At 44.3% G+C, this 16506-nt stretch overlaps 2 protein-coding genes across 3 annotated transcripts in view; one reads left to right on the top strand and one right to left on the bottom strand.

Annotated features, from left to right (window-relative positions):
* The window catches only part of setd3 (SET domain containing 3, actin histidine methyltransferase), a 70729-nt gene extending 62245 nt beyond the window's left edge, over window positions 1–8484 (bottom strand). The window contains exon 1 of one of the 2 annotated variants that reach the window (XM_046309128.1): window positions 8274–8484. The gene's annotated coding sequence lies outside the window, so the exon portion shown is untranslated. The remainder of the gene's footprint in view (window positions 1–8273) is intronic. The other variant, XM_046309125.1, reaches the window with a different exon arrangement.
* On the top strand, window positions 6473–15547 carry LOC124001953 (cyclin-K-like). Its single transcript, XM_046309129.1, is given in 12 exon segments — window positions 6473–9258; window positions 9513–9594; window positions 9854–9985; window positions 10241–10346; window positions 10770–10827; window positions 11067–11236; window positions 12048–12265; window positions 12394–12427; window positions 12564–12635; window positions 13697–14014; window positions 14017–14144; window positions 14147–15547. Coding segments are annotated over 12 exon segments (1665 nt in total). The 5' UTR covers window positions 6473–9061; the 3' UTR covers window positions 14297–15547.
* The last annotated feature ends 959 nt before the right edge of the window (window positions 15548–16506 follow it).

The following is a 16506-nucleotide window of genomic DNA, read 5'->3' as shown; positions in this document are numbered from 1 at the left end:
ACTATGATAACAAAGTGTATTGGTAGTGAAGTTGCAGAAAAAAGCCACGTGTTTCTTTTGAGTCTGGTATGTGCCAATCCCCCAACCCAACGGTTATGTGGTTGACCGTGTACATTGGCCTGGCCAATTACCGTAACCTCAAATTCCAGGACCGTCACAGCCCTACTTTCCCATTGCAAAACGTTTCGCTACAATGTACACTTATGAATAAAACTCAGACAACAGTAAACATCCGAGCCTTAAATGTTTCACCTTTATTTAACCAGGTAGGCAAGTTGAGAACAAGTTCTCATTGACAAATTCGACCTGGCCAAGATAAAGCAAAGCAGTTCGACACATACAACAGAGTTACACATGGAGTAAAACAAGCATACAGTCATTAATACAGTAGAACAATATGTCTATATACAATGAGCAAATGAGATAAGGAGGTAAAGGCAAAAAAGCCATGGTGGCAAAGTAAATACAATATAGCAAGTAAAACACTGGAATGGTTGATTTGCAGTGGAAGAATGTGCAAAGTAGAGAGAAATAATGGGGTGCAAAGTAAAATAAATAAATACAGTAGGGGGAGAGGTAGTAGTTTGGGCTAAATTAGAGATGGGCTATGTACAGGTGCAGTAATCTGTGAGCTGCTCCGACAGCAGGTGCTTAAAGCTAGTGAGGGAGGTAAGTGTTTCCAGTTTCAGAGATTGTTGTAGTTCGTTCCAGTCATTGGCAGCAGAGAACTGGAAGGAGAGGCGGCCAAAGGAAGAATTGGTTTTGGGGGTGACCAGAGAGATATACCTGCTGGAGCGCGTGCTATGGGTGGGTGCTGCTATGGCGACCAGCGAGCTGAGATAAGGGGGGACTTTACCTAGCAGGGTCTTGTAGATGACATGGAGCCAGTGGGTTTGGCGACAAGTATGAAGTGAGAGCCAGCCAACGAGAGGGTACAGGTCGCAGTGGTGGGTAGGATATGGGGCTTTGGTGACAAAACGGATGGCATTGTGATAGACTGCTTCCAATATATTGAGTAAGGTATTGGAGGCTATTTTGTAAATAACGTCGCCAAAGTTGATGATCGGTAGGATGGTCGGTTTTACGAGGGTATGTTTCGCAGCATGAGTGAAGGATGCTTTGTTGCGAAATAGGAAGCCAATTCTAGATTTAACTTTGGATTGGAGATGTTTGATGTGAGTCTGGAAGGAGTTGACAGTCTAACCAGACACCTAGGATTTTTTGTAGTTGTCCACATATTCTAAGTCAGAACCGTCCAGAGTAGTGATGCTGGACAGGCGGGCAGGTAGCGATCAGTTGAAGAGCATGCATTTGGTTTTACTTGTATTTAAGAGCAGTTGGAGGCCACAGAAGGAGAGTTGTATGGCATTGAAGCTCATCTGGAGGTGTGTAAACAGTGTCCAAAGACAGGCCAGAAGTATACAGAATGGTGTCGTCTGCGTAGAGATGGTTCAGAAACTCACCAGCAGCAAGAGCGACATCATTGATGTATACAGAGAAGAGAGTCAGCCCAAGAATTGAACCCTGTGGCACCCCTATAAAGACTGCCAGAGGCCCGGACAACAGGCCCTCTGATTTGACACACTGAACTCTATCGGAGAAGTTGTTGGTGAACCAGGCGAGGCAATCATTTCAGAAATCAAGGCTATCGAGTCTGCCCATGAGGATGTGGTGATTGACAGAGTCGAAACCCTTGGCCAGGTCAATGAATACGGCTGCACAGTATTGTTTCTTATCAATGGCGGTTAAGATATCATTTAGTACCTTGAACGTGGCTGAGGTGCATCCATGACCAGCTCTGAAACCAGATTGCATAGCGGAGAAGGTGAGGTGGGATTCAAAATGGTTGGTAAATCTGTGTGTTGACTTGGCTTTCGAAGACCTTAGAAAGGCAGGGTAGGATAGATATAGGTCTGTAGCAGTTTGGGTCAAGAGTGTCCCCCCCCCCTTTGAAGAATCTCTTTGGGAATCTCAGACGACATGAAAGAGATTGAACAGGCTAGCAATAGGGGTTGCAACAATTTCGGCAGATAATTTTAGATAGAAAGGGTCCAGATAGTCTCGCCCGGCTGATTTGTACGGGTCCATATTTTGCAGCTCTTTCAGAACATCAGCTGACTGGATTTGGGAGAAGAGGAAATGGGGAAGGCTTGGGCGAGTTGCTGTGGGGGGGTGCAGTGCTATTGACCGGGGTAGGGGTAGCCAGGTGGAAAGCATGGCCAGCTGTAGAAAAATGCTTATTGAAATTCTCAATTATAGTGGGTTTATCAGTGGTGACAGAGTTTCCTATCCTCAGTTCAGTGGGCAGCTGGGAGGAGGTGTTCTTATTCTCCATGGACTTCACGGTGTCCCAGAACATTTTTGAGTTTGTGTTGCAGGAAGGCATATTTCTGCTTGAAAAAGCTAGCCTTGGCTTTTCTAACTGCCTGTGTATATTGGTTTCTAGCTCCCCTGAAAAGTTGCATATCACGGGGGCTGTTCGATGCTAATGCAGAACGCCATAGGATGTTTTTGTGTTGGTTAAGGGCAGTCAGGTCTGGAGAGAACCAAGGACTAGATCTGTTCCTGGTTCTAAATTTCTTGAATGGGGCATGCTTATTTAAGATGGTGACGAAGGCTTTTTTTTATAACCAGGTATCCTCTAATGACGGGATGAGGTCAATGTCCTTCCAGGGTACCCGGGCCAGGTCCATTAAAAAGGCCTGCTCGCTGAAGTGTTTCAGGGAGCGCTTGACAGTGATGAGCGGAGATCGTTTGACCGCTAACCCATTACGGATGCAGGCAATGAGGCAGTGATCGCTGAGATCTTGGTTGAAAACAGCAGAGGTGTATTTAGAGGGCAAGTTGGTTAGGATGATAGCTATGAGGGTGCCCGTGTTTACAGCTTTGGAGTGGTACCTGGTAGGTTCATTGATAATATGTGTGAGATTGAGGGCATCAAGCTTAGATTGTAGGATGGCTGGGGTGTTAAGCATGTTCCAGTTTAGGTCACCTAGCAGCACAAGCTCTGAAGATAGATGGGGGGGGCAATCAGTTCACATATGGTGTCCAGAGCATAGCTGGGGGCAGAGGGTGGTCTATAGCAGGTGGCAACGGTGAGAGACTTGTTTTTAGAGAGGTGGAATTTTAAAAGGAGAAGTTGAAATTGTTTGAGTACAGACTGGATAGTAGGACAGAACTTTGCAGGCTACACAGCCCCCTTTGGCCGTTCTATCTTGTCTGAAAATGTTTTAGTTAGGGATGGAGATTTCAGAGGTTTTGGTGGTCTTCCTAAGCCAGGATTCAGACACTGCTAGGACATCCGGGTTGACAGGGTGTGCTAAAGCAGTGAATAAAACAAACTTAGGGAGGAGGCTTCTAATGTTAACATGCATGAAACCAAGGCTATTACGGTTACAGAAGTCATCAAAAGAGGGCTATTGGGGAATAGGAGTGGAGTCACCTCTACATCACCAGAGGAACAGAGGAGGAGTAGGATAAGGGTACAGCTAAAAGCTATAAGAATTGGTCGTCTAGGACCTCCGGAACAGAGAGTAAAAGGAGGTTTCTGTGGGCGATAAAATAGCTTCAAGGTATAATGTACAGACAAAGGTATGGTAGGATGTGAATACAGTAGAGGTAAACCTAGGCATTGAGTGATGATGAGAGAGACATTGTCTCTAGAAACATCATTGAAACCTGGTGATGTCATTGCATGTGTGGGTGGTGGAACTTAAAGGTTGGATAAGGTATAATGAGCAGGGCTTGAGGCTCTACAGTGAAATATGCCAATAAACACTAACCAGAACAGCAATGGACAAGGCATACTGACATTAAGGAGAGGCATGCTTAGCCGAGTGATCATAAGGGTGAGTAGTGAGGTTGGTTGGGGCCACAGCGATTCATGAGCACAAACAAAAGTAAAGTTTACATGTAATGACCACTGAAGGCCATGAGAGACTGCAGAATCTAAACTGGGCCAACCAATACCTTTAACAGAGGGAGTTGATGTTTAAGCTCCAAGGCATAGTGGGCACATTTCACATGGAAATCAAATGCGTGTAAAAATCGACAGGATATTTGTGTTAATATTTCCTCAATATCAATCCCACATTTCCTCCCTCTACTCTTGGCAGTTCGGAGGTGCACCAGGTTGGCATATCATATACAGTAGCTTTCTCCAAGCGAAAAAGCTAAAATTTATACAAAGTTAGCTGAAGCCTAATTACACTACAAACCAATGTTTTTTCAACTGTGCTTTAACACCAACTGAGTGGACAGCGTTTCACCACAACAGACTATTATGATATTCTGTAGGCCTACTGGTTGTCTTTCTGCAGGTCAACACAAGCCTTTCCTGAGAAAACTATGAATAATCACACTAGTATGTTGTGTCATTCTGAGTATGGGTCTTCATATACTGATGAGGGCATTGTGCTAAGAAAATTGGGTACCGGTAGTTCTTGGCTGATAGCCTAGTCCACACTTCCATGAGGACAAGGTTATGCAATGCTTCCACCTGCCTGTTATAAGAATAATCTAGATTCTATAGGCCTAACCAATATCCGAGTGGGAGCATCCTAGAATGCTCTACTCACTTTTCCGTCTAGTGGTGAGAGAGACTGGTACAGTATCTTATGTAAAATAATACAGGCAAAGGCATTGCCATGGTAACCTGTGGCTCTGCCAGATGAACACAACAACCTAAAGCAGTCGGCAGAAACAAACATGGTGTCATACAGGGAGAGGATCTACAGTACAATGCCTGAGGTTTAATGTGATGTCCTTCTCTAATGACAGCAGTAAAACTTTTCATTACATCAACAGCGCACTACTTTTGCCCAGAGCCCAGGGTTCTGGTCAAAAGTAGTGCACTGTAAAGGACAACAGGTGGCATTTGGGATGCAGATATTACCTCTCCAGCAAGAAACAACCAGGAGAATTAACCTTAATCTGCTGTCAAATTAAACATCACCAAGGTAGTTTTTTCTGTAACAATACAGTGTTAGGCTGCTATGCGTTTCACACCGGCATAATGATGGCTTTAAACAGCTCGCCAGGGCGGTGTAGTGTCAACATGTAGTTAGTATTATATATCTGGACCCTAGACTATTTGCACCAGCCATTTTAGGAGTCCTGTTTATCCACTCTGCAGCTGCCTTGCTCCCTCATGTCCAGCTTTTCCTTTCTTCTCTCTCCCTCTCACACCCCCCCCCACACTCTCTTTCTTTGTCACCTGCTATTCTTGCAGCTACTGGCAAAAGCCAAAGAAATCAGTGACTCAACCACCGGTTCATGAGTCCAAAGCCATGTTTGGCAGTCAGGTCGAAACTCTGACCATTTTCCAACAACACATCCACTCTGAAGGGAAATAAGTGGGCACTGAGTGTGCCTGCCTTTCACAGACAGCAGCACCACTGTATAGCCTACATGTGCCAGTTGAAGTAGGGTTGATGCTGCCACACCCTTTAGGCTAATTCCAGCTGATATTGGAGAGGGAGGAAAAATAAGAGTGAGGGACGGCTACTTGATGAGGCCTTCAGCTACAGGAAGAGAGCAGTGCTGAGTGCTGCCTGTCACTTTATGGCTGCGTCCCTTCTGGCACCCTATAGTGGGCATGGTGCAATTCGAGACGGACAATATGGCCTAGCCAAGCAGCAGGGTGCAGGGCCAGCCATACAGGGAGGACAACTTCTGACATGGTGTGTGACCTCCAGCGGACCTGCCATCTTCCTATTCCTAAAGCTAAGTTCACGCACACACCATGTGAGAAAACAGACTCATCCTGAACCAGAATCTGTGCTTAAAAGGAGACGTTGAATATGAACAGTCTCCTTTAAAGCACAGGAAGCAGCCACTCAAACATGCCATTTTTCAGCTTAATAATGTCAAAATACGTTAGGCACTTACCAAAGAACGGCGTTTCGCTGAGCAACTATGGTCATTAGGGCTGTTATGGCCGGTGTGTACTTCCAAGAAAGGTCTAAATAAAAAGTCACATGCAACTGAAAAAGAAAGCCTAGTCTGGAATGAATCTAAGTACTGTTTTTGACCAAGTGCGCATGTGTCAAATCCACCGATTCTACACCTCCTGTAATATTAGTAACGGAATTAAAACACAGTAAATAAAGAAATATACAGTCACTGTAAAAACGTAACCTACATTGTCTACTTACATTAAATATTATTGCGTTCAGTGTAGCGCCGGTGAAACAGATTGATATGACAACCATACACTGTTGTAGGTTATAAAATCAATGACCTTTCCTGCTGCTGGATCAGCCACCCAGTAAATGGATGGTTTTATTGGAGGTGCAGAAGAGTTGTATTTGACATGCATTCTTGGTCAAAAACAATACTTCGATTCATTCCAGACAAGGCATTTTTACAGTTGCATGTAACTTTTTTGGAAGTACATACAGGCCATAACAGCACCAATGACGATAGTTGCTCAGCAAAACTCCATTCTTTGGTATGTAATGAACGTATTTTGACATTAAGCTTGAAAAGCTGGTCAATGGCAAGTTGAATGGCAGCTTCTTGGGCTTAAAAGAGAGTCGCCATATTAAATTATCCTGTAAGCCCAGATTCTAGTTCAGACTCATCTCTACTAGACTGGTCCTGATTTTGTCGGTTGTGGTCAGATTTTAGAACACCGAAACATGTTCACACACATAATTTGACAGAATCTGAGACCTTGACCTAGATTTAACATGTTGAATCTTTCAAATCTGAGTATAAGTCAAAGGGACAACAGTGGTTGGAAGAATAAAAACAGGGAATCCTGTTATGAACTGAGAAACTGGGATTAGAAATAAATAAATGTGAAAAATATGAAAATGTCTGAAGGAATCACTTCTGTGATACAGCTAAAACGCGACTGTTGCCGTCTGGGATTTCAGACAGCTCAGATCCCAGTCAAACAGTAATAGGCTAAACACCAACCCTCTTCTTCCACTCGGATGGACAAAGGCTTTGACCCCCTTTCAGTGGTTTTTGGCCACTAGCATGCCATTGGCATAGTTCACCTGCCCTGGCCCCTGACACTTTGAAAGGCTGCCAAGAATCCTCCACCAACACAATTGAGTATGCACCCATAGACAAACCAGAGGCTTATTCATTACGCAGATTCAGTTGCAAAACATTTCTTAAACGGAAGCAAACAGAACATACCTGACTTTGTCCAATCAAAAGTCTTGTTTAGTTGCAAAACATTCCGTTTTGCATTTGTTTGGACAACTGATTACATCCCAGACCAAATGAAGCATCAAGGAGCCAAAGTTCCAAACCCTTACCCTACCACAGAAATGGAGGAGTCTTAAAGTGACAGTTCACTCCAAAATCAATGTTTATTGAATGTTTTCGGACCCTCCCCTACGAGATGAATGTAAAAGATAGGCACGGCTACCAAATAAGTACAAGAATGTAGTTAGAGAGTCTTCTATGCATTTTGAATTGAGGCGTGTAGCTGGATCTACAAAACCAATTGTGGGACCTGGACTGGCCTTCACAACAGACCACTTTTGAGGTCCCGCAATTGGTTTCGTAGATCCAGCTACACGCCTCAATTTAAAGTGCATAGGAGACACACACATGCGGGCAGTCTTGAAGACAGATAGATACCTACATGTTTTAACTTAAATAACAAACAAAAAAATACGACACATTACTAACGTTAACAGTCCAATTCAACTGGTTAGATTGTTCATCTTGTTAGAAGGATTGTGGAGAATATAAAATGGGCTTGGTTTCTTAAATGCTCCCAAGGAAGCTTGTTGCGATAACGTTGGCTCTAAAGTGGCTGACAGGCAGCAGCTGACAGTGAAATAGATTATCACAGTCCCACTGAGCTAGCTAACTGACGTTAGCTTCCCTACTAGGTTCGTCCTGCTGAATCACGCCCATCCAACAAGCAATCTAATTGGACTAGCTATCTGGCTAGGTTAGCTCACAGTCGTGGTTGCAGCGTAGCGGACGAGTCCATTCATTTGCCTCGTCCAATAAACACATCGTGGAATGTGATTAGCAAACGAGTAGGCTCTCACGCTCGTTTACTGTGAACTTTGAAAAGGGAAGCCACCAGTAAAACGTAATCTGGTTAAAATGCTAAATTATAAAAAACACACATTTGAAACACGCTAGCTAGCTTGGCTCGCAAATTCGCAAGCGACGTTCGCACCGCAACGCAATAATGTCAGGTGAAAATGTCAATGGAAAGAAGAATTACTTGTAATATCAAGCAGTTAATTGCATGCAAATAATTGCTAATAATATGTTTGGCGAAACTAAGTTACCGTAAATGGAGTGCAGTAGTTCCTCTCCTGTCAAACTGCACAATCCTCTTCCACACGGTAATGCGAGCGAAACCAAACCTGATGTTGATTTGGGCGAGCTATGCCTGGAACACCGTTTTCTAACTATGTGATTGGAGCGAAAACGTTCTATACTAACATCAACAAAGTTATATTTCTTGATTTGTATTGGCTGTTGATAGGTGTGCGCTGCTTCATTTGTCTGCCAATTGGTTAAAAATCCAACTGGCTTCGAAAATGCAACGTTTTTAACGGGTTCTTTATAAGGATTGGTTGAAATGATCAGGTTTACCGCAATTCCATTGGTCATACGAACTGTCAGTTGGCCACTCGCGAATGGAACGTTTGGCTTCGCAACATAAACACAAAACACACCCCTTCGTGGTTTGTGATTGGAAGTTTACTTTAGGGACTGAAAATTTCCATAAATGGTTACGATTCAGGCGACATGATTTGTTGACAAAGATGGCAATCGACGATCTTGAAACGAACAACGTGTCCGCCCCATTTGATTGTTTCATATTTTAATGAATTAGATATGGCGCGGTACACGTCAATACGAGTGTAGCTATTTTAATTGAATGGATGAAATAATTGTGCGATTTCTGCAGCTAGCTGTAACTAGCGAGGTTATTCAAGTGAAAAATAGATAGCATCGCTGTGCTACATCCCTTTCATCGCTAATTATTGTCTTAGGAAGCTGACAACAGGGTACAGTGTGCAGGGGCTAGTTAGCTAGCGAGGCTTCTACAATTTAGCTAGTATAGTTAATGAAAGAATACAGGGAGAATTCGATCCCTGGAAATCCAGCTGCAAGTCTGGATCACATCAAGCCATGTTGGTACTGGGACAAGAAGGACCTGGCTCACACACCCTCCCAGTCCGAGGGCCTGGACCCGGCCACCGAGGCCCGGTACCGAAGAGAGGGGGCTCGATTCATCTTCGACGTGGGCACGCGCCTGGGACTGTATCCTTCCTTCATTGATTAGCAACGAACACACACCGACTGTGCAAATATGCATCTGGTGTGTCTTTTGATGGGTTGGCTGTGTTGGCAGCCAGGAGAGTAAACTGGTGCAGCGTCATGGTTCTGTTAGAATAATGCATTGTTTGTTTGTAATTTCACAAGTGCCAGATTATATTCAGATTGATCAATGGCAGCATTTTATTATCCACGTCACGGTTAACAGTAACTCTTCAGTTCCTTAACCCTGTGATCAGACACTATGACACGTTGGCTACAGGGATCATATACTTCCATCGCTTCTACATGTTTCATTCCTTCAAGCAGTTCCCCAGATATGTAAGTATTCACACTGCATCTACAACTCTTGCTTTTGACTAACTCGAGTTTAGATCCCTGTAATATGGATAAGTCGGGTTGATTGGACTGATTTAACTTTTGACCAGACTTAGCTATGTTAAAGGTGGTTTAGATGAGCCTTTTCCATTGGAAGTCGTTGTCACCGGTTGAAAAGGGCTTCCCCCGTTCATCTGTGGCTGTGTTATATCTCCTTGCCTCGGCTGTATATACCCAGTTGACGAATGCTATGTCTCTACAGGTGACTGGGGGTTGCTGTCTATTCCTGGCCGGTAAAGTGGAAGAGACCCCAAAGAAATGTAAAGACATTATCAAGACGGCTCGCAGCCTGCTGAATGACATACAGTTCGCCCAGTTTGGAGATGACCCAAAGGTGAGTGCCTCACTAAAGTGTGTAAACTTTGACAAATGCCTGGATTACAAGACGGTAATACCTGCATCTATGTTGGTACTATAATATTGAGGGAACCCCGTACATTGCATTATATCTATTCATTTTAAGTTGCTAGTGTAAGGTTTTGTGACCCCTGACCAGGTAGTGAATTATATTTCCCTCCCTGGGAAGGACAGGGTCTGTATCCAAAACACTTCATGGTCACAATATTGTCCATGACTCTGTCCTGTACAGGAGGAGGTGATGGTGCTGGAGAGGATCCTGCTGCAGACCATTAAATTCGACCTGCAGGTGGAGCACCCATACCAGTTCCTGCTCCGCTATGCCAAGCAGCTCAAAGGTACACGGATGCATATGCTTGATTAGTGTTGCAAAATTCCACTAGCTTTCCTAAGATTCTCATCTTTTCAAGAAATCCTGGTTGGAATATTCCAAGATGGGAATATGGAGGAAATCCGGGAATCCTCCAACCGGGAATTCTGGGTGTTTTGGGAAAGTTTCCAACATTTGGCAAACCTGATTTATGCTATGATCTATGATGGGCTGGCCTGGTTACCTATTCACTATGGTAGCTGGAAGTGTGCTGCAAAAGACAATGTGAAGGGGGTCGGCCCAATGATGTGAATCAGGCACTACAATTAATCTACAATGATATAATCCTAATCTGATCTAGTCTATTATTACCCTGTCTGAATGAAAACGACCCCTAAACTCATCCACCTCTTTCTGTTCACAGATCTGAAGTATTTCCGATCTGTTTCAGGTGATAAGAACAAAGTCCAGAAGCTAGTTCAGATGGCCTGGACCTTTGTGAATGACAGGTGAGCAGTAACACAACCCGAACATGGAATGCTTCAATTGGCAGAACCATTGAAGAACAGCGATATCCATGTGTGTATTATAATGCAACCAGTGATGCTCTAGGATCAGGTCCCCCTTCTTATTGATTATGATTTAAAAGGCAAAACTGATCCTTAATCAGAACTCCTACTCTGAGAGGCTTTATTAATATGTGCCCTGTAATTGATGTACACATGCGTCTCTCCTCTCCTCCCCCCAGCTTGTGCACCATGCTGTCCCTACAGTGGGAACCAGAGATCATAGCTGTAGCAGTCATGTACCTGGCCGGCCGGCTGTGTAAGTTTGACATCCAGGAGTGGACGTCCAAGCAGTCTTCACGGCGATGGTGGGAACAGTTTGTCCAGGATGTCCCAGTGGAGCTGCTGGAAGGTGGTACTGGCTGTTCTCTCTCGCTCTCTCTCTCTCTCTCTCTCTCTCTCTCTCTCTCTCTCTCTCTCTCTCTCTCTCGAGCACTTCTCTGGTTTCGTCATTTGTGTAAGGCTGTTTTTAGACTTTAAAGACAAAAGTATGCCTCTTTCAAGGTTCTCTTTCATACCACTTTGATTAACACTTAATTTTGTGGGCTGTTTGCTTATTGCAGTGTTATAGAGCCCCACAGTGGAGGAGATATAATACCCATAACTTAGCGGTCAAACAGGGAAATGGTTCCAATCTTTTTTCCAAATCAAATTGATTTATAAAGCCTTTCTTACATCAGCTGATATCTCAAAGTGCTGTACAGAAACCCAGCCTAAAACCCCAAACAGCAAGCAATGCAGGTGTAGAAACACGGTGGCTAGGAAAAACTCCCTAGAAAGGCACAAACCTAGAGAGGAACCAGGCTCTGAGGGGTGGCCAGTCCTCTTCTGGCTGTGCCGGGTGGAGATTATAACAGAACATGGTCAAGATGTTCAAATGTTCATAGATGACCAGCAGGGTCAAATAATAATAATCACAGTGGTTGTTGAGGGTGCAACAGGTCAGCACCTCAGGAGTAAATGTCAGTTGGCTTTTCGTAGCCAATCACATTCCACCATACATTTTTCCCCATAGTGGAGTTTAGAAACACTTAAAATAAGGGCTGTGTTTTGTGTTGGCTTACGCTGGCGTGATGTTTTGATAACCATACTGTGGTACTCTCATTTACATCCATACTTATGAAATGCACTGCCCATTAATGACTTCCTGCTCTGCTCCATAGACATCTGCCACCAGATCCTAGACCTGTACTCCCAGGGCAAGCAGCAGATGCCCCAGACCCCCAGCGATAAGACCCCGCCTATCCCCGTCCCAACCCCTACCCCTCAGCAGCTGCAGGCCCTCTCCCAGCCCCCGCTCCCCAGCCCCCCTGTCGCGCCACCACTCAGCAAGAAGGTCTCGCCCCAGACCAGCCCTCCTCGCCAGCTCAAACGAGCCCACGTGAGTCTGACACCCAGTTTAACGGTTCTTGTAAGGGCAGGCACCATGTTATTTATAATGACCACAGACACTAAATTGAGCTGTTTTCGTTTTTGACACCCATTTCCCTTGTTGATGTCGTTGTTTAGGTATCGTCTCCTAAAGAAGAAAGCCAGGCACCTGGTGAGCACAACTCTGGCTGAGACAGTAGATGAATTTATTGGAAGCGTATGGCTGCCAATATTCATTTTAAAAGGATTCATAACAGTAGGTATGTTAGTATGACTTATTGCGGTCTCTCCATCTCTCTCTTCTCCAGAGCCAGTGGGCTCTAAGATCCCCAGGCTGGAGCCTCCCATGCCCCCTCTACCCACATCACAACCCCCCTCAGGTGAGTCCCCAACCCTGGTCCGCTCACAAGACGACCACGCTAGTAGCCAGATTCACTAAGCCTCTACACCAGTGCAACAACTTCCGCACCTGTTGGTTTCCAGAGGGAATATCCGTAGATCGAAATGTAAAAGAAAACTCAAGGAAATAAATCCTATCCTGAAGTTTTATGAAGACAGGCCCATGTCCATTAGCCTTATTGTTTTTCCTTCTGCTATTCTCGTATGGGTAATACTTATTGCACCGTGTAAGAATTGATTTGGTGTAAATACTCCACAGATCTGTCCACTCCACTCCCTACTGTAATGTCTCATGTTGCTGAATAGATTATTGACACATGGCATTCCTGCTAAGTGGTTGAGAAGCCCTCTGGATGCGTCCCAAATGGCACCCCATTTCCTACATAGTGCACTACAGTAGATAGGGAATAGGGCCAATTGGGACACACCCTCTGAGAAGCCCCTGGTCCCCTCCAGTCTGTCCCCTCAGCCCCCGAAGGAGCTAGCTGAGCTGGGGAGGAAGAAGTGGTTAGCTGCTGGTATGAACTGGTCTGCTCTGACTTCTCCTCTGATTGGCTGAGAGAACGAGAGGCGTCTAGGCCAGGTTTAGACCCTCGGCGACAGGTTAGATGATGCAGAAGTACTGTATGATGAGCACTTATTAGATTCGATATCAGACTTTGTGGAGGGGATTCCCTGTAAGCATGCAGGTTAAAATCACAAGCGTTTAGATAGTTAGGGGATACTTAAGCAATAAGGCTCTAGGGGGTGTGGTATATGGCCAATGGTGGTATATGGCCATGGTGGACAGGATATAACCCCATCCTTCTGCTACTCTACTGTATGCCTTGTCTGACCTCTCTACCTAATCTGATAATGACCTTATCAGCTGTTAAACTACTCTGCTTTCGAAACAGCACCGTTCGCTAGACAGCTTTGTTTATGTGACCCGTCTAGGAAGGGGGGGGGTGTTTGTTAGCGATTAAATGGCGCCTTTGTTAGCGGTTAAGTGGTTTGATTCAGTTGTTTCTCTATGGGTTCTCTAATTCTCTTCTCCCTGTAGACCGCAAGCCTCCAGCCTCCCACCCCTCCGCCCCTCTCCCAGGAGAGACTGACCCAACTGGGGCAGGAGGCCCAGCGGAGCCCCCTAAAGGACCTCCACCTCCCCCCCACTCAGCCTCCCTCCACCAGCCTCCCCCGCTTCCCCACCGCCCCCCTCCACCGCCCCCGTCCAGCTACATCATGGGCATCCCCACCTCCAGTTCCTACATGTCAGGAGAGGGTTTCCAGAGCCTCCAGTCGATGATGAAGACAGAGGGGCCGTCCTACAGCACCATCCCCCCATCCTATGGCCCTCCCCTGGCCTACCACAGCCACGTCTACCCCCTAACGCCCCGCCGCCTGGTCCTCCACTTTCCGCCTCCTACCCTCCACCCAACCTCCCTCCACCTTCCCCCGCCTACCCCCCGCCGGGGTACAACCACAGCTACCCTCCCCCGCCCCCTCATTGCATGCCCCCGGACACGGGGAATACCCGCCTGTGATGGGCATCCCTCCCAGCAACTATCCCCCACCCCCTGGAGGACAGGGCCAGGTACCCCCTCCGCTGCCCCCTGGCATGCCCCCCATCGGTGGCATGAGTCAGGGGGCGTGGATGAGGTGATGGGGTTGAGACTGGATGTGCCAAACCAACACTAGTCCTATTACAGCAGACAGGAGTCTCCAGTGTTACTGACAGACAGCTTTAGTGATGGGGAACACAGTTAACGCAAGGCCAGTTGGGGAGACCGGCCTCATGTCCTCCCTGTAGTTTTCTGAAGCTGTCATCTTACGGTTGCAAAATTTAAGTACTGTTCTCAGGTCATCCAGAAATCCCGGTTGGAACATTCCTGGAATCGTAAGGAATAACCAGGAAATCTGGACTCCAACCTGGATTTCTGGAAACCCTGGGAATTTGGGAAACGTTACCAGAATTTTGCAACCCTACATCTCCAACAAGCCAAACAGCACAGCCACACCTCATCAAGAACCAACCATTAACTTCCATTGCACAAGTTAGTTAACGTGAAAAATACATAATGTGGTGTGTTTGTTGTACTATGGCTGTTTTTATATTAGCCTTTTTAGTAACATGTTTGTCATTTTTTTTATATGAACTTTTAGGTTAGCTTGCTGTACAAATGTAGGAAAGAATGGTCGGACCAAAAAAGAAAATGGCAGCTCCACTCTAACCATTCCATGGCTTGGATGTACAGTATCTTCCACATGCATTCCTTTCTGTTTGAAACACACTACTAAACCAGTATTATATTCTAATGTCAATGAATAGTCTACCATTGTAGCATTGTGCATGGACTGGAACATAAAGACACACTTGCATGATGCACACACAGGACAAACACACACAAGAAACTCACACACTTTAAATAAACACACCTTTTTATGGGTGTTTGGACGTTTTATGTTTTGTTGTTGAAGAAAAGTATGTGTAATGCTTGCACATTCTTAGGAAAAAAAGGTGCGATCTAAAACCTAAAATGATTATTTGGCTGTCCCCATTGAAGAACCATTTTTGGCTCCAGGTAGAACACTTTTGGGTTCCATGTAGAACCCTTTTCACAGAGAGTTCTACCTGGAACCAAAAGGGTTCTGCAATGGGGACAGCCATGGAATCCTTTTGAAAACCTTTTTTTCTAAGAGTGCAGCACTGCCATGAATTAATGTTTTAAAATTACTTTTTTAAATGTTGAAGTTGTCTTTTCATTATACCTTGTGAACTTCCATTGTTACTTAGTTTGTTTGTAATATGTGAAACGTTACTCTAAGCAAAGTTACTTGGCATTAAACATTAGTTTTTTTCTAAAGTTGTTCATTTATTTTTTCAATGTGTGACAATAAAAATATACAAAAATAATCCTATTGTACCCTGTTGTGTACATGATTCCTATAGTCTTTCACCCATGCTTCTTGTTGTTAGATGGATTAGCCAGTTGGGGGCATCCTTGTCAAGCCACTTAAATTGAGGCCCAGAATGAACACTTTAGTAAAGGCATCCTTCCACCCTTAAATTTGATCAAGGTTGCTTGTTAGCCATCTCTTCTATTTATCAGTGTACTACTTAAGTTATTGCGGGTGGTATTTGTACTTTACTATTTTTACTAAACTACATTCCTAAAGAAAATAATGTACTTTTTACTCCATACATTTTCCCTGACACCCAAAAGTACTCATTACATTTTGAATGCTTAGCAAACAAAAAATGGCCAATTCACACACTTATCAACATCCCTGGTCATCCCTACTGCCTCTGATCTGATGGACTCACTAAACACGTGCTTTGTTTGTAAATTATGTCTGAGTGTTGGAGAGTGCCCCTGGATATCTGTAAAAATAAAAAATAAAAATGAACCTCTGATTTGCTTGATATAAGGAATTTGAAATTATCATACTTTGATTTTTGATACTTAAGTATATTTTAGCAATTACATTTACTTTTGATACTAAAGTATATTTAAAACCAAATAATTTTAGACTTTTACTCAAGTTATACTTTACTGGGTGACTTTCACTTTTAATTGAGTCATTTTCTATTAAGGTATCTTTACGTTTACTCAAGTATGACAATTGGGTACTCACTGCTATTTATGTGTAAGTATCTGTATATACAGTACCAGTCAAAAGTTTGGACATCTACTCATTCAAGGGTTTTTCTTTATTTTAACTATATTATAAATTGTAGAATAATAGTTAAGACATCAACTCTATGAAATAACACATATGGAATCAGGTAGTAACCAAAAAAGTGTTAAACAAATCAAAATAAACTCAGCAAAAAAAGAAATGTTCCTTTTTCAGGACCCTGTCTTTCAAAGA

The sequence above is a fragment of the Oncorhynchus gorbuscha genome, linkage group LG17 (genome assembly GCF_021184085.1).
Source record: "Oncorhynchus gorbuscha isolate QuinsamMale2020 ecotype Even-year linkage group LG17, OgorEven_v1.0, whole genome shotgun sequence".
Taxonomy (NCBI): domain Eukaryota; kingdom Metazoa; phylum Chordata; class Actinopteri; order Salmoniformes; family Salmonidae; genus Oncorhynchus; species Oncorhynchus gorbuscha.
This window is presented reverse-complemented; position numbering and strand designations above follow the sequence as displayed.